Source organism: Nilaparvata lugens, chromosome 7, assembly GCF_014356525.2.
Source record: "Nilaparvata lugens isolate BPH chromosome 7, ASM1435652v1, whole genome shotgun sequence".
Lineage (NCBI taxonomy): Eukaryota > Metazoa > Arthropoda > Insecta > Hemiptera > Delphacidae > Nilaparvata > Nilaparvata lugens.
The window spans coordinates 11,278,076-11,297,654 of record NC_052510.1 but is presented as its reverse complement, the minus strand read 5'-3'; the positions used below and the strand labels follow the sequence as shown (position 1 = coordinate 11,297,654).

At 33.7% G+C, this 19,579-nt stretch overlaps 2 protein-coding genes across 2 annotated transcripts; both read left to right on the top strand.

Moving 5' to 3' along the window:
- The first annotated feature begins 63 nt into the window (after positions 1-63).
- Positions 64-10,831, top strand: LOC111051323 (probable arginine--tRNA ligase, mitochondrial). Its single transcript, XM_039431802.1, has 8 exons — positions 64-287; positions 2,211-2,581; positions 3,416-3,944; positions 5,190-5,523; positions 6,428-6,549; positions 8,657-8,811; positions 10,140-10,214; positions 10,621-10,831. Exons 1-8 carry the CDS (start codon positions 249-251, stop codon positions 10,772-10,774), a joined length of 1,779 nt encoding a protein of 592 aa, XP_039287736.1. The 5' UTR covers positions 64-248; the 3' UTR covers positions 10,775-10,831.
- A 103-nt stretch (positions 10,832-10,934) lies between these two features.
- On the top strand, positions 10,935-17,645 carry LOC111051325. Its single transcript, XM_022337822.2, has 2 exons — positions 10,935-11,486; positions 15,806-17,645. The coding sequence occupies exons 1-2, from the start codon at positions 11,336-11,338 to the stop codon at positions 16,210-16,212; spliced, it is 558 nt and encodes a 185-aa protein (XP_022193514.2). The 5' UTR covers positions 10,935-11,335; the 3' UTR covers positions 16,213-17,645.
- Positions 17,646-19,579: the final 1,934 nt, after the last annotated feature.

Here is a 19,579-nt window from a genome sequence, read left to right as displayed (position 1 = left end):
AACTGTCGACTGTGCTATCGATATATCGATAAGTCGATATTAAGAGATTAGTCGATTCTATAACTAGAAAGTTAACCTAAAAACAAAGCATTCGTATTTTATAACCTCTAGTGAATAGTTGTTTTGTTTACATCTTGTTAATTTTAAAAGTATTTGCAATAATTAAACTTGTTTTTACGTTTCACATGATTTTACAAATAGATCGAAATACATAAATGTGAGCTGTATTAAAATCATTTCAATTTGCCATGGCTGTAGCTAAATACAAGCACATAATTGGAAGGAAGGTTTGTTGATATGAAATCCTTGGCTACTACACACATATTTGTTTAATTTATCACAATTCTTATTTATTATTTTGTTAATTAAATACAAGTAATTGATTTAATATTAGTACATCTTACATCTTGATGTGCCGGTAATTTACGGTACCAATACCGGTCTTATGAGTCAACACTAAACTCAACACTAATTTTATTCAAAATGGATTTGTAGGTAGGACTTTGTCTGTTTTAACAAAAAATCTTTTTCTACAAGAAATAACTTTGACATTTGCCGGAGTAAATCAACCTAGGACTAATGCGTTGCACACTTTGTCTGCTATTGCTAGGTACCGTACCTGGTTGTGGGTTTGAATCCTGTCGGCAGGCATGGAAGTTTGATCATCTTATCAAAACACCCTTTCACTCACCATTACTCAGGTACAAGAAAAAAGCTCGTGTGGGTATCATCCACAATAAGAAAAACCACAAATGCTATCTAAAGCCTGGTTGAAACTATGCTAAACTGCTCAAGGCAATGTAAAATAATCACATTGTTGCCCTGACTCTTTGTAGCACATAAGCGTCTTATTAAGCTTGCCCTGACTCTTTGTAGCACATAAGCGTCTTATTGTGCCCATACCCATGGTATTTTGTTGGGGAAGCTTGTGAGATATTCTCTTTGTGGAGTGGCACTCAAAACAATGAAGGATTACCTGTCGGTATGTAAACGTAGGCAAGTTGTGATCGTCAATGGAGCAAGACTACAGGTCAACTATGCACTCTGACAGGAATCGATGTTTGTCCCATTGCTTTTTGTAAATGTCATAAATTATCGCAGCATAGAAGGAGAAGTTCTTCTGTCTTCTAATATCACTACTATTGTTGTCCAGAATGGGGTTCCCCAATTAGCTATTCTTAGATCTGTCTAATTTCTAGAGGCAGCCAGCTCATAGTTTAAAGCTAACATGCATTAATGAAGCAAAGCCACGAAATGTGTTGTGCACCCTTAAACGTAGTTCACACTCCTTTTGTGAGCCCGAGGGCTCAATTATTCTGGGGCCAATCCTGTTCATCATTTTGATCAATGACCTGGATAGCAACGACTAAACCCTCTTATTTGCGGATGATACATTCCTGCTATCATCAGGCGTTGTCCTTCAGCGTTTTTTTGGAGATGTCAGCTGAGTAAATGTGGTCTTCAGGCTCATGGTTCAGGTCAATCTCTTCCATTTGAACGAGAACACCACCCAGCTCGTCATCTTCAGTTTACCAATAAGCCTAAGTTAGGATAACCGCTTAATTGGGAGAACAGTCGTTCAATCCTAATCCCTTGTAAAAGGAGTAGGCCTTTAATAAAATGGAGTTTTAAAATCAAATTTGTTCAGCTTAATTGTGCACTAAAATCTATGTAGAGCAGATGAGATTGTAGGGCAGACCCGACAAAATTTCAACACTGATATACATATGTTGGTTATTGGGACTGTTTGTGATAATATTAATAAAGTGTTTCTCTGTGAGCATACCGCATAGGCATGTCCTAACAAGTCAAGAAAAACAAACATGCCATTACCGGCATGTCAACAAGTAATCTAACGTTTAGTTACTAATCGAAAACAAACAAGCAAAAGCACACAAGAAAATCACAATAGCATGCAATGAAACATACCAAATACATCAGAAGTAGTTAAGGCAAGAAGTATCTACTCAATGTTTGTGATTGATAATCAAAAAACTCCCTCAGGGAATAGAAGGGATTCTCCTAAAGGAAAGACCTCAGTCTCCTCATCAAAACTGTCTCTGGCAGACTCCTGGCTAAAAATGGCAGCTTGTCCACAATAATTTATCCAAGCTGTATGCGAAGTACTTACATCCAGTTTAATGTGAATGCTAAATCAACTTTAATTTTAATCATTAACAACTGATGAATCTAAATTTATTTGATGACAGGTTCTTGAAGTGTTGAAAAAGCATAATTACAACATAAATCCGGCTTCCATTGAGAATGCAGTTGTTCTCAACAAAACTCAACTTCGTTTTGAGCTGCCAGTCGAATCTATTCTGAAAAACAACGTCAACGAAGCTCATTGTAACGACTTATTGAATATAACAATCAAGGAAGATTGTGCCATTAAAAATGTTGCCAAATCTACCAGTGAAGACCATAGAAGAAGATTAGATGAAGACCATATACATTTCAATATTGATGAAAGTCGTTTTGTGAAAGATGTTCTACAAAGCAGGGATTATTTTCATGAACTAGACGATTTATCGTTGCGGAAAAGTCCTAATACAAGAAAAAAGGTCCTTGTTGAATATAGGTAAGTCTTGAAACAACAGACTTCAAATTCGACATTACAGTTGTGCTGCAACTGATGTTGTGGCATTCCTCCATAATTAAAAATGAACTAGATGATGTCAGTCAACCATCTTTTAATTTTTTACAAAAACAGTACCAGGCTTCGTAACAAAACTTGTCACATTTTGAGCTATTGCACTTGGAGTAGACTTGAAATCAGAGATTTTCGCTTAGAAGGAATTAATTCCAATTGAATTGGACTCTCATTTTGAATTGGTTCTTACAAAATCGGCCAATTTTAGCAATAATAATCATTTGTTATCTTCATTATCTTTATTCTTCATTCTACTTATAACGTTTCAACATTCTTTATTCTTATATAATTGTGGATATGAGTGAAATTTTCAATATTTTTTGCAATTGTGAAGGAGGATTTTCGCTTGGATTCGTATTTGGAAATTGATCAATCTGATAAATTCAAAATTGTAGTAGATACATTTTTCGGACTCAAAGTTGTGAGCGAATTAAGTTATCATTTAAGTTACGTAAGTAACATAACCTTTAGACTGTGTATTCCAAATTAATGTTTGAATCAGTTTTGGGCAAATGTCTTTTGTTTTTACCTGGATTGTATTTGTATATGAATAAATAAATTCATTCCAACCTAAAACATGTTGTAGCATTTTTAGAAATAGTAATCATTTGTTATCTTCATTTTCTTTACTCTACATAATTATAACAATCCAACATTCATAACATTCTTAATTCCTTCCAACATATGAATATTATTTCTTCATTCTTCTATATTCCTATTCATCTCTATATTTTATTTGTCTTCATTCTTTATATTTTTCAGTTCACCGAACGTAGCCAAACCGTTCCACATGGGAAACTTTCGTTCCACAATCATCGGCAACTATTTGAGCAACATTCACGACTACTTTCAACACGACGTTGTGCGGCTCACCTACCTGGGCGACTGGGGCAAACAGTTCGGCTTGCTGCAAATCGGCCTAGACGATCTGGGACTGTCTGAGCACAACATGTCGCAAGACAAGTCGCGAGACAAAATGTTGCAGAACCCGATCGAAACCCTGTTCAAAGCCTATGTGGCAGCCAACCAGCGGGCGGAACTCGATAGCGATGTTTTGAAGAGGGCCAATGAGATTTTCCATTCGATGGAAACTGGCAGGAATGAGGAGGTTTTGAAGCGTTGGGAGATTGTCAGGAAGGTGACGGTGAATGAACTGAGTGAAACGTATCGCAGACTGGGTGTAAGGTTTGATGACTACGATTGGGAGTCTAATTACCCCGCAAGTACGGCTGCCCCTCACATCGAGTCACTCAGAAACAAGGGCAAGATTAGGGATGAAGACGGAAAACAGGTGAGTTATCCCTTAGACTACCAAATAGGGTCTATGAAGCTTGTCCCGTCAAATATCAAATAATCAATTTTACCATTGGGATAATGTGTCCCAGTACAAAAAACACGATATAATGAATAAAATTTAGTAAATAGCTTTGCAATTTCAATTTCACATGTCATTATTGACATTATATGAAGTTATTTACTTACTTTCAACTCAAAATGACACTGTAAATCACATTAGAACAGCTTCATTCAGCACAATACCAGCATCTGACACATTCATACATGAGAGCATATAACCTCAATTCACAATAATATGGCGATCAGATAGTTCAAAACAGTTGATGTATATGAGCTCTAGATTTATTAATATAATTCCATTTGATATTCTTCAAAGAGTAGATTTGAAGGGAATAGAGGCTTAATTTTATTAAAGATTCTAAGTTATTCAGGATTCTAAGTTGTTCAAGATTCTAAGTTGAGCATGTTAAGAAGACAGTTGATGTAAATGAACTCTAGATTTATTAATATAATTCCATTTGATATTCTTCAAAGAGTAGATTCAAAGGGAATAGAAGCTTAATTTTATTAAGCGTAAAAGAAAATTATTTCTTTACCCTGGGACCTGAATGGTGGTAATATATAGCTTATATTTATATATTTTTTAAAGCAATCTATTTTATTTTTTGTAATTCCTGAGACCTGAATGGTAATCATATTTTTCATTTGATCTCTGTTTTGTTTTAGTTTTTCCTATTAGAAAATCTTATTTGTTTTTTCTCTCACAAATTTTTTTTAGTCTTTTATTTGTTTTTTGCAGTGATATGAAATAGTTTTTTCTTGTCATCAACTTGATTTTGTATTGTGTTATTTTTAGTATTTATTTCGAATCGGACTTTTTTGATCAGCGGTCAAAGACTTTTCTTTTGCTTGTGGTGCCTAAAACAATTTTTAGTTTTTTAGTTCTGGGTAATTAATTTTATTTTAATTTATTGTGATAAGTGTTTGATTTATTAACCTTTGATTTGTTACGTTATTAAATTGTGGCAATGAATAATTGAATTGAAATTGAAATACAATTATCGGAAAAGAAAAACAGGCTATTGCCCAAAACTTTAATTTCCTAATTTAGTTTCAATTAGTATCGGAAAGCTGCTAGATGCAAAATGTGTCTCCGGATTCACTCGGATGACCTATTCTTAGTGATTCCCTCTCAATATTATACAAATAATTTACTGTCTTATTTGAAATAATTTTTCAGGTATTCGTGCTTGATTGTGGCAAAACGGTGCCTCTATTGAAGAGTGACGGCTCGTCACTTTATCTGACGCGAGACGTCGTGGCAGCCATCACACGTAAAGCACGCTACAATTTCGATGAAACAATCTATGTGGTCGATTTCAGTCAGGAGGAGCATTTCGTTGCACTTAGAAACATACTAGCTGAGTTGGATCCGAGATGGACGGACTTGATCAAGCACGTCAAGTTCGGACGTGTGAGGGGCATGAGCACCCGGAAAGGGGAAGTTGTGTTTCTCAAGGATATACTTGACGAAGCTCGCAGTATCATGGCTGAAAAACAGGAACAATCTGCCAGTAAGTTTCAAACTCAATTCTTTCTTTCCACTTAATGACACATGAAATATTTACTAATCCGCACACATGGATAATTACTAATCCGCACAAAAAACAATAAACAAAATCTACTTTAGAACATGGTAAGCCATAGTGGAGTAGGTCAATTTCCACACAGAAAAAACTAAACATTTAGAAGACACATTATAAGAAATTTCTGTAACTAATTTAGTTTATTGGGAAATAAACATTTATTCATTTTTATAATTTTTATTATTATTTCCACAAAATAGGTAGTTGATGATAGTTCAGTTGTATTTAGTATGATGAAAAGATATAAGATTTCGTGATTTATTTAATGATTTTCTAAATGACTGATTATTATCTTCATCTTATAAATGACGCCATTGATTAAACACCTCATGTGTGAGTGATGTTTGAAGAGGAATATATTTCAAAAAATCATGTATTCATCAAAATTCGGGAGAGGGATGGTTTTGGCCTATGCGTGTTGTACTCTTCTGATCGTATTATTGAGTATTATGATTTGTGACTTTTAAATAAATGAAATGAACCTGCTTCTTTGGGTAAAGCATGTCATCTTTTATCAATTATGGCTCGGTTGCAAAAAAGCCACTTAAATTTCAATTGTGATTAAATGTATCGAAAACCAATCGAAGATGCTTTCTTTTTAATAAGTCTTCTCTCGTGGCATTCAGTCATGATTAAAATTTATCAGGTTTTTGTGCAACGGGTTCTTTATAATAGAAACAAACATCTATAAACATTAAAAGAATAGTACTACTTTTGGGTAATACGGCAAGGCAGAACATCCAAAATAATCTCTTTGCCGATAAAAGTCATATGAATAAATAAAATAATACTACTGACTCGTGAAGAGAATGAATTTATTTAATTGTTGCAGCCACCAAAGATGATCTTCCGGAATATGTGTCCGATGTACTGGGAATTTCAGCAGTCATGGTCAATGATCTCAAACAAAGGCGGATGAAAGACTACAACTTCGATTGGAATTCAGCTCTACATGTAAGACATCATTTCGAGAATATTATAGTCCTTCCAATATTACAAACTACTGTTGTAGAATACAACTTTCAAAAAATCATAATCAGTATTCTGCCCTAGGGCAGGTCAATGGAGAAGGATTTCTCCTTCTCCATTCCTCTCTGTCCTGTGCTATTCTCTTCAGCATGGAGTGTTTTCCCTCCTCCCTGGCATCATCTACCATCTTCAAACTCTTCCTGGGGAGGAATCAATGGGCTCAAGTTGTTGAGGAATAGAATTGCGAAGTGCCATACGAAATACAACTATACAATTTAAAAAAAGTCGATGAATTAAATAATAAGTCGATGATAATAAGATAATAATATTAATAATATTGAGATAATAATAATAAGTCGATGAATTAAATCATAACTCTCAATGGTTTGTACAATTTAATATATTATGGTAACTAATTATTTCCTTAACTAATCTTTGTAACATCCGAATGAAGCTTCTACTGTTAGTATTTGGTATTGATGAGTCAAGAATCATAACATTTTGTATTGTATTTTTCAAATAAATTGTAATAAATTAGATTGATTGATTAGAGACTAGAGTCTTAACACAATTTTTGTAAACCGTTCTATATTGAGGGAAATCGACCCTTTCTTCTTATTGTTGTTTTTAAATTTATCAAAGGTAGGGTTCATATTTGATTCTAGTAAATGATCGAACTAAAAATTAATATTTGTATGACTGTTTTTGGGTGGGGAGTCCCATACGGGAAGGTCCCACCTCTCCTTACTCATCAATAGATCTTTTATAGTTCATCCGGAACCGTCAACCTATTCGGCCATATGAATAAAGTTGAGCATTTGCTTATACTTCTAAAATATAGAGCATTTTCTTCATTTTCTATGAATAAACGTGAGCAAAACCTTTTGCTCATGCTCATCAAAAAAAATAGTTTGAGCATTTGCTCAAAAGTAAAAGCTTTTGCTCAAAATTGTATGAATAAACTAGAGCATTTGCTCAACTTTTGAAGTAAATGCTTCATAAAAGGTGAGTCTAGTCTAGAGCAGCTTATCACATTTTGCTCATAGTAAAATGGCTCAACTAATTCGTATGAGGAAGAGGAAACTATACCAGATACGATCACAACCAATAGTTAAGAACTATAAAACTCTTTTTAGATTCAACCATGATATATTATATCACCATTATCCCTACAAAAGAATAAATACAAAAGATATAAAGAGAGCCATCACAAAATAGGAAATAGGCATTTAAGATGATGAGAGTGTAGACGATTATATGAAGGCTATTGATATTATAAGAATATGCTGAAGTTTATTATAGAGATGACATTTTTTCACGCTATTATTTCAAAATTCAAACTCAACTAACCTAAAACTCTATTCATAAATAGAAAACAGAGCAGACGACGCAAACACAAGCTGTGCCCCCCTACTTGCATATTTAGCGCTTCCGTGAGCTATAAATACAAAGTAAGGCTACAAAAGCGAATCAGCTGATGAAAAATCTTTAAAATACGTGAGCATTTGATCCAGATTTAAGGAGCATAAGGTAAGAGTATAAAGTAAAGCTTATTCATATAAAAATGAGCAAATGCTTTTGCTTCTACCTTTTGCTCATGAGCAAAACCATATGCTCCATGCTCTTGTTCATGAGCATTTGCTCTGGTTTTATTCAAATGGGCCAATGTCTTTATCCTATTACGATCACAGTATACCTAAAGTATAGTAATACTTACAATATATTTTTATGAAACATGAATTTATATATAGATTGAAACTTGAATTATAATATCACGATAAAAACCTTCAACTTATTATGTTGATTCGAAAATGATCACAGTATAATGCCTTGTTCATTACAGTATAATCAATTTCATGAAAGTTTTTTTAATATCGTGATAGAATGAACCGTATCGCTATGTATCACAGTATAATGTATTGTTTATTACAGTATACAGTATAATTAATTTCGTGAAAGATATTTTAATATCATGATAAAATTAACCTATCACTATATATTACAGTATAATGACATGTTAATTAATGTATAATCAATTTCATGAGATATTTTAATAACATGATAAAATGAACCTTATCACTATGTGTTCTAGGTGAAAGGTGACTCAGGCATAAAGCTGCAGTACACCCATTGTCGTCTGGTCAGTTTGGAAGAGAACTGTGGATTCCAATTAGATGAGCAATGCTTCCACAAATGTGATACCATATTGGATCCAGTTGTTATACAGCTGGTACACCAAATAGCGAGGTACGATTTCCACGTTTTATTTTCTTCAACAGTTCCGATTTCTGTCATTTTCTGTTCTCTTGTTGAGAAAGCAAATTAGAGACCGCCATAATATCAGCGGTCCTATTAAAAAAAGAATGAACTTGAATTGGCAGATTTCATTTTGAAATAATCAATATAATCTAGATTTAAAATCTGGACGCTTAGAAAACCAGTACCTTATACTTTTCTTTCTATTGGAAGTTCAGCTTTTACATGTTTGATGAAATTAAATGAAAAAAATCTTTATTAGGCTGAGTTAGAACTTTCAAGTCCTCTCTACCACTCAACCTCGATTCATCCTTTGATTCGTCCTATTTTGAATCAATCTCTGACTTGAATGAATAAAATATTTCTGAAGTCTTGCAACGGTTTAAAGACTATAACTCTTAATTATTAAAGCATAACAATTGAATCAATCTATGAAGCTATGTAATCTTCCAAGACTTTTCCAAATTGTATTGTTAACTTTCCTCAAACGGTTTCATTCTAAATCTACATGTAACATATTGCGTACCGGTATTGATCAAGTGAGCATTTTAATGAAATTTCAATTTAAATAATTCATAAATTATTATTTATCATCACTATGAATTATCACATCATTATTATTATCATAGCAAATAAATAATTAATTTATTCATACAAAAAAAATAAATTGTTGATTGTAAAGCATGCACTTTCCTAGAAATTCTGTAACACTGGTAGGCTATTACAGCTATACCCTTCCAGAGATCTCTCACACAAACCAATTCCTTCTATATTTTACATGTTCTGTATCCTTACTTGGTTCGTCACTGCCCACATCATATTTAGGACGTCTCGAAATCATTATTATTTAAATTGAAATTAAAGAAATTTTTAATACAGCTGGAGTGGACAATGCAGAAAACATCATCACAACAAATTATAATACCTACCTTGATCGATAAATTCGCTGGTGGTGACAACCTGTCTGTTCTTGAAATCTGTATGCACCATTACACTAATTAATCTTTTTCTTTTTAGCTATTCAATAATTCACTGTATGTAATAATTATATTCAATAATATTCTTGATGCATCAAAATTAGTGTTTCCTTTATCTCTGTAAAACTTGTAATATGCAACACTGGTTTGTGCATTTTTTGCCCATGCAGACCATTTTCTTAAGATTATTTGGCTTAGTGTATTCATGAGGTTGTTTTTATTCTTTGTTGTTGTTCATATTGAAAATTTTACATTGTAGTTTCATTTTTTTAAATAAAATATATTTTGTCTGTCTGTCTGGTATGCATGTTTTTTTTTTTTTAATTTTTTATTAATTTTTAGATTTGATGATGTAATGGAAGAGTCGTTCAAAACATTTGAGTCATTCCATATTGTCAATTACCTTTTCAAGCTGTGGTAAGTAATTTTCGATTTATTAAACATTTCATTAGGTAATAGCACATGGAACGTTTGTCATCATAGCGCTCACAAAATATTATCAAATTGATTATTTAAAACGAACAAAATTAAAGTTAAGAACGATAGACTAATTATTACATTATTTTTTACAATGTTCAAAAATTATTGTTATATAAATTTTTCCATATTTGAATAATATCTTTACTGTATTTTAGAATTTATTCGCTAGTCTCTATAAGTTATTCATTTAACTACTATGAGCTCCAAGGTACTCCGTACCAAATCTTTAGATATATTAACCATATTTAGATATACTTACAATGTATAAACTCTAGGTATTGACTCTACATACTCTCATTAACTACTACAAAAATTTCAAATGTTTTCAATCTTTTTCTTCCAGCAACACAATCAACAAAGCTATGAAGTCGTTGCCAGTAAAAGATGCTCCAAATCGAGATATCGCACTCCAACGTTTACTGGTTTTTCATTCAGCTCGCATAGTGCTCAACAGAGGAATGAAAGTTCTAGGGTTAAAACCTCTGGATAAAATGTAGTCTAGTCCAAAAAGTATAAGTATGTTGTTACCTTAATAAAGTATTTTTAATGGTTTTCATTTTTGTTTTATTTCACTAATATTTTTTACAATCATAATAGGAGAAAATCTAGATGAAAATAATAGGAAATAGCATCTTTTGAAACAGAATAAATAGGCACTTTGGACAATTAAATCACGACATAGCAGTCTGATATTTATAAATAACAGCTATTAGCTTCTAATCACAACTCTCGAGTGTTGAGTGTTGAGGAAGGACCTAGTGTCTGAAAGCGCTCCACGTGAGTAGAAGCTAATCTAATAGATTTTATTTATAAATAGCATACTGCTATGTCGTAATGTAATTGTTCAAAAGTGATTATTAACAAGCAGTTCGTAATGGAAACAAACATTGAAGAATAACTAGCCGTCATCAGTATTATTAATTTGTTATCCAGGCTATAACAGCAATCTATGTCATTGCTATAGAAACCAAATTTAATATAAGTCTGTAGGAAACTGACTATGAAAAAGGGGCCAAATTAATATAAATTTGCTATAAACTAAAGCATTTTGATGAGACATGTTGTTGAAAGTGATAAATTTTTTGATGATAATACATCTTCTCCCTAATCTTCTTGAGAAAATTTGCTGTTCTGAACTTAGGCCTATGCAAAACGTTGTTCTAAATAATGATAACATTGAGTTTTTGGACATTGTAAGAAACAACTCAGGTGAGTGTAAAATATTATTAATAACTAAAAATTGATTTTGTATTGTAATTTTTTCCTCGAATATGCTATTATTCTAAAAGAGACGAATAAAATAAATAAATAATCATGTAAATAAGTTATGTTTGCTATATGCTTACTCATGGCTTACTCTATCTGTAGTAGGCTGTGGCTTACTCTGATAAAGAAAAACAGGTGTATGTAAACAGAAGAAGAACTATTCTCTTCATAATAGCACCTGTTGGTAGTTCGCCTAAGGCCCGGTTGCACAAAAAATGGTCAAATTTAAATCGTTATAAATTTCACGAGAACCAATCAGAGAAAACTTTTTCAAAAATCTGGTGTGGCGCACTCACACAACTTTCCTTGCCGTTATGAAAATTGATCACCTGACGTTAGTGTACCCGCGCATCTCAAGTCTACTATTCAAAGACTTGAGCCAGCTGGTGACAGGGCAATAACGCTGGAGACACACATGAGGTCTGCTATCTCTTCATAGTGAATGATTTAATAGAATCAACAATAATTTGCAATTGAATAATCACATTTTCTCGAATTTAAAGCTTATTTTCAAATTTAGGTGAAAATGTTACTGAACATTAATTGTAGAGATTTTCATGCGCAATCTACTCCACTTGATTTGTTTTGTTTCAATTGTATCTGAAGCCTGATAATTGGGAATCTATCTGCATTGATGGGGCGGAGCTCCTGAAGTTTTTACAGATATGGGACTTGTGGCAGTTGATAGAGCTTATCGATGACTATTTTAAGTATGAATTTGATCAAAATCGTTGGAGCCGTTTCCGAGAAAATCACGAAAAACCCTGTTTTTGACAACATTTTTGCCATTTTAGCCGCCATCTTGGATTGCATTTGATCGAAATTGTTCGTGTCGGATCCTTAAGTTCGAAATTTCAAGTCATTCCGTTAATTGAGAGATGAGATATCGTGTACACAGACGCACACACACACACACACACACACCACACACACACACACACACACACACACACACACATACAGACCAATACCCAAAAACCAGTTTTTTGGACTTAGGGGACCTTGAAACGTATAGAAATTGGGGTACCTTAATTTTTTTCGGAAAGCAATACTTTCCTTACCTATGGTAATAGGGCAAGGAAAGTAAAAAGCATGCCTTTCTGAATGGTTCTTTTGAACTTGATCACGATTATAATTTAACCGGTTTTTGTGCAACCGGCAGTAAAGTAAGCCATGGCCATCTATAGTGTTGATACAATGTATACAATATAAATAAATAACAATATAAAACAATATAAATTCAATAATTCTAAATGTATGCCTAAAATACCATCTTATTTATAATCTTGTTTATATCTTTTCTGTATAGGGCTACTTGTAATATAAATATAAAGAAAATAAAAATCTCAGTACCCTTTTTTGAAATATTTTATCACAAATATTATTTTTTTTATATATATTTCAAAAAAAAGGTACTGAGATTTTTATTTTCTTTATATTTATATAAATACCAATCTATGTCATAGATTGGCCCAGCTCAAGGTAATTATATAAAAAAGTAAATTAATATAGATTAGTAGATTAATATAGGTCATTTAGTATGGATCAAAGACCTTAAAGATGCATAGACTCACATGCAGCGCTAGTGTCGTACTTGGAATTGAAATCGGCCATTGAGGGGGCAACGTATGAGATTATTACATACCAATGCCTTTGTAATCTATAATATTACAAACATATATCTATTATCTCGTGGTAAAATACCCCAGTGACGGCCTTCAATTTCAAGTAAGAGCTATCATTGGGAAGGCATAGGCATTGTGGGTCTCTTTAAGGTCTTTGGTATGGATAGAAACTGAATTTTCCTGGTGAGGGCCCCGCAACCCCTGTGTCTACCTACTATAATGACAAAATAAGGAGACTACTAAGGTATAACCACCACATTGGATGTGTATATGTACAAGTGCACGCGTTGGCATGCATGACCAAGCGCGCAGATAAGAAGCAAAATCTGAAAAGAACAATATGAACACTCACACTGATCTCGTGCACTAGGTGGTTGCGTTCAGTGTGAGCAGCTACATACAAGTTACAACGTGCTTTAATGACTTTTTCCAGATTATGTTTCTTGGCTAATGCATGATCTGACAAACACTTGCATATAAACGCATCCAATGTGATCATACCCTAATTTTAGAGCTGGAATGTCAAAAATTCGCGGGGGAGGACACCCGGTCTAGCCCCATAACCTATGCATAATGAATATTCAAAGTAAAACCTGTAAAAATTAATAAAAACCTGTAGTACCCTTTATTGAAAAAACTTTAAAATATTCTAACGACTAGTTTCGACCATACGTCATTTTCAAGTTAAAATGTAAAGCTGCGTACACATATACGCTCTTCCAACCCGCACCGAGCACGCTCCTCCCTCGTACCGCCCTCGTTCTTCCATCGAACTACGGTCGCGCCGCCCACGCACCCATCATGAACGTTACGGAAGATGTTAGATCTTCTCGCGTTCCCCGGTCGAACCATTGTTGTTCCCCGGTCGATCATCAATCGCTGTGCTGGAGTGACGTTCGGTTGCGGAGCAGAGCGAAAGTCTGTACGCACCTTAAAAAGTAGACAAGTTGATATATTTTTACTTTCCTTGTCCTTTTACCATAGGAAAGGAAAGTATTGCTTTCCGAGAAAATTAATGTACCCCAATTTCTAAATTACGATACATTTCAAGGTCCCCTGAGTCCAAAAAAGTGGTTTTTGGGTATTGATCTGTATGTGTGTGTGTGTGTGTGTGTGTGTGTGTGTGTGTGTGTGTGTATGTATGAGAGTATGTGCGTCTGTGTACACGATATCTCATCTCCCAATTAAAGGAATGACTTGAAATTTGGAACTTAAGGTCCTTACACTATAAGGATCCGACACGAACATTTTCGATCAAATACAATTCAAGATGGCGGCTAAAATGGCGAAAATGTTGTCAAAAACAGGGTTTTTCGCGTTTTTTCAAAAACGGCTCCAACGATTTTGATTAAATTCATACCTGAAATAGTCATTAATGAGCTCTATCAACTGCCACAAGTCTCATATCTGTAGAAATTTCAGCAGCTCCGCCCTATATATGCAAAGTTTGATTTTAGATTCTCAATTATCAGGCTTCAGGCACAATTTAAACAAAAAAAATTGAGTGGAAAAGATTGAGCATGAAAATCTCTACAATTAATGTTCAGGTGAATCACATTTTCACCTAAAATTGAAAATAAGCTCGAAATTCGAGAAAATGTGATTATCCAATTGCTAACTGTTGGCAACTGTTGATTCTATCAAATGATTCACTATGAAGAGATAGCAGACCTCGTATGTCTCCAGCGTTAAATTGTCCTCTCACCAGCTGGCTAAGATCTTTGTTTATAAGTAGACTTCAGATGCGCGAGAACACTGGCGTCAGGTGATCAATTTTTATAACGGCAAGGAAAGTTGTGTGAGTGCGCCCCACCAGATTTTTTACATTTTAACTTGAAAATGGCCTATGGTAGAAACTAGTATTAAATAGTATCAACTTGTTCATTTATTTTCTACATTTTAACTTGAAAATGATCTATGGTCAAAACTAGTCGTTAAAATATTTTAAAGCTTTCTCAATAAAGGATACTACAAGTTTGTATATTGTTTTTATTAATTTGAACAAAAGTAGCCCAAATAAGTGAAGTGTTTTTTTTAAACCTGTACTATGAACACTTGACCAAGTTTACACTTTTGTGATGAGTCAATAATTTTTTATTTATCAATTTCTTCCAAGGTAGAAATCCTGGACAGTCATATAACTAAAATTATAACTATCCAATAAATAAAATAGAATCTCTCATCACTCTACCTATATCCACTCACAAGCCTGGGCATGAGCCATGAGTATATATATATATGTGGGCATCATCCACACATGACATATAATTATATAACAGCCACAACTTACACTTTTGGTAGGATGCAATCCAAGGTTTGAGACCCTATTAATTACGTAAGTGCCGGTTGCACAAAAGTCGGTTAAATTTAAATCGTGATTAATTCCACGAGAACCCAGTAGAAGCCTTCTTATCACACACACGGTTAAAATTTAACCGGCTTTTGTGCAACCGAGCCTTAGTAGCTTATCGAGAGTTCATTGATAGTATTCGGATGCATAAAAAATGATAATGTAACTACTGTTGTATGAATCCAAGCTCTATTACATTTAGTAAAATAATTATATTCACAAACATATTTATGGCCTCATAAAAATACAAAACTATATAACCGAAAAATGTTGTCTATTTTTTCTAGAAAACTTAACTGAATGTACAACGAGAAATCACAAATCCTTCCAAAATAAGTCTGCCAACTCGATAGGGCTTTCGATAATGCCTGAAGATAAAATGCTCGATGCTTGGTCGAAACCCGACAACACGTTTCAGATGTTCGGAAATCCCAACAGTCAAAAATCAACACAATTTCCACAACTAAATGGAAGGAAAAGAGTAAAATACCTACTAAAAGATGAAGCTAGAAAGGTGAAATCGCCGAAGCAACAAATTGACGAATACAAGAAACGTGTAATGATGTTTCTGGTACAGAAAGGATTCGTAACAAATACTCAACCAACTAGCACAAGCACTGAAAAAATAAAAGATGACTTGAAATCGACTAAAGAGAGAGGGAAAAATATTTTACAAGCGATGCCGATCAAATGAAAATAAACATTGACATTATTTTCTAATTATCGTTACTGGAGTTGAGTTATTCAAAAATAAGGTTTGTTGTCCTCACAAAATTCCTCCCCACAGAATTACTTTTTGTTGCAAAAACGTTTCTATTCACTCGATGGTCTTCCAATAAAAATATTTACTTTATACTGTCAAAATTCCATATGAAAACCATGAATGCTTACCATTCAATCTATGCTGAGAGTATAATTGCAAGAATTTCACTATAGGATAATAGCATAGATAAACAATAGCTATTGTTTATCTATGATAATAGGCTACATTCATCTACATTCAAATATCAACAATAATTTTATAATACAATAGGTTTGAATGAGTGCACTTATTAAAATGTGAATGTAAACCAATAATAAACGTCAAAGTTGAGTCTGTAAATTATTAGAGAAAAATGAAGAAAATTGCCTATCATTTAGTTTTCTTCGTACAGCATACCTGCGCCTGTTTCAAAACGTCTCCAAAACTTTTGGATCCAAAATTTATGAACCGACTAATAAAAGATTAGTGTAAGGTGAATAGGTTTTATAGTTGAGAAAAAGGAGAATCTTTTGAAAAACAATAAAAAACATTTAATATCTTCATTGTTCACTCACTATACATTTAATACACATTATAAATAAATAAATAAATTTTATTCACATTTAATTACATGGCCAATCGAATTAATGTGTGTCACGAAACACGACATTAAACGAAAATTAATATTAATTACTACAAATAGTGTTTTTCTGATGACTAAATGCAATATTATTATCATATACAATGCAATATTATATACTATATGCAAAATTATTCTAAAATGGGAAGCATTACCCAGGACATACTTGATGTTCACTAACTTAATCCCCGAATAAAATGCTAAATTATTACCCTGTTGCATATCCATAGACTACTTTTTCACTATTAATATTAAACTTGAATTTAAAAAAAACACTTATGGAGTGAAAATGCACTTACATTGGTAGTGACGATCGTTTCGACCTGTTCATTTCACTCCATACTGTAAGTGTTTAAAATTCAAGCAAAATTATAACTTGAATTACAAATCAAACGAGAAGTAAAGCAATGTTTTACGAACAATAAACAACAACTTGTTAATGGTACCGCTAATTTAAACGCAATAAGAAAGAATAAAAATAACGAGCGAAGCTCGGTGCCCCGATATTAACTAGGATCAAGCCAGTTACACACACACACAGATTTTGGACGTTCGTTTTTTTGTCGTCCTTATAAATTCTACCAGATTGAACAGAGCTTGGAGATGATGTGTGCATCCTAGTTAATATCGGGGCACCGAGCTTCGCTCGTTATTTTTACTTTCCTTGCCCTATTACCATAGGTAAGGAAAGTATTGCTTTCCGAAGAAAATTAAGATACCCCAATTTCTATACGTTTCAAGGTCCCCTGAGTCCAAAAAAGTGGTTTATGGGTATTGGTCTGTATGTGTGTGTGTGTGTATGAGTGTATGTGCGTCTGTGTACACAATATCTCATCTCCCAATTGAATGACTACAATATAAGGATCCGACACGAACAATTACGATCAAATGCAATTCAAGATGGCGGCTAACATGGCGAAAATGTTGTCAAAAAAAGGGTTTTTCGCGATTTCCACGAAAACGGCTCCAACGATTTTGATCAAATTTATACATAATATAGTCATTGATAAGTTCGATCAACTGCCACACGTCCCATATCTGTAAAAATTTCAGGAGCTCCGCCCCATCTATGCCAATTTTGATTTTAGATTCCCAATTATCAGGCTTCAAATATAATTTGAACAACAAATTTCGAGTGGAAAAGATTGCGAATGAAAATCTCTACAATTAATGTTCAGTAACATTTTCACCTAAAATTGAAAATAATCCCAAAATTCGAGAGAAAATGTGATTATCCAATTATTGCAAACTGTTGGCAACTGTTGATTCTATTAAATGATTCACTATGAAGAGATAGCAGGCCTCGTATGTCTCCAGCGTTAATGTCCTTTCATCAGCTGACTTAGATCTTTGTTTATAAGTAGACTTGAGATGCGCGTGGACACTAGCGTCAGGTGATCAATTTTCATGACGGCAAGGAAAGTTGTGTGAGTGCGCCACACCAGATTTTTATTTATTGATAAACAGAACACAATACTCTAAAATGATCGTGTTTATAATTCACAGCTGGATATATGTCATCTTATAGGTGCGTACAGACTTTCGCTCTGCTCCAAGACCGAACGTCACTCCAGCAGAGCGATTGATGATCGACCGGCGAGCAACAGTGGTTCGACCGGGGAACGCGAGAAGATCTAACATCTTCCTTAACGTTCATGATGGGTGCGTGGGCGGTGCGACTGTGGTTCGATGGTGGTAAGAGGGCGGTACGAGGGCGGTACGAGGGAGGAGCGTGCTCGGTGCGGGTTGGAAGCACGAATATGTGTACGCAGCTTAAGAATTTTCGGGGATGCGTTATTTTGATTTTTCACATACTCACTCGCTCACTCACTTTTTTACTATCCACAGCTGTTTCAGCCAAGGATAAATTATCCTTTTAATGTCGTTCAGCGAGTTTTCCCAAGGATGAGACCTAGTGCAATCGAATTTTTATATCATAAACCTACTATGTTCCAAATTTCATGAAAATCGTTAGAGCCGTTTTCGATATCCGTTGAACATAAATAACCAGATATAAAAATATATACAAATATACGGAAATTGCTCGCTTAACATAATAAGATATTGAATCAAATAGAATTAATAAGGACGGAAAAAGATCGTACGTCAAAATTCGATCAGTGTATGTGTAACCGGCTTTGGTGCTTAATGTAAAAGAGGAATGATTGATATACATTATGTACAAAGGAATCATTGATTCGGAATTAGAAGATTTCTTAGAAAAACCAATGTATAATTGGGATCCAATATGAAATTTAATATTTACTTGGTGAACAAGGTAACACAACTGAACAATCGGTTTCAGAACCCGATTCTATAGTAGAAGTAGTTTCACACCTTTTGTCCAGGTTTGGTAAACAAATATGTTTGGTCACAGAAGACATAACTGGAGTGTATTTCTAGAGTATAAAGACGGTGTTTTACGAACGACTGTATTTATCTATATTTATTTACATTGATTTTATCTTAAAAGCTCATCTTTGGTTTATTCAAATATTTAATCAACATATTATACAAATATCTGTTTCTATAACAAGATTATAATAAAAAATTATTCAATCATTTTTCACTACATCGCCATAAGAACAATTTTGAACACAATTAGGCAAAAATCATCTCTCACAACATTTATACGTCAAGATGGATTAAAAACATGCTCACGGATAATTCCTCCTATTG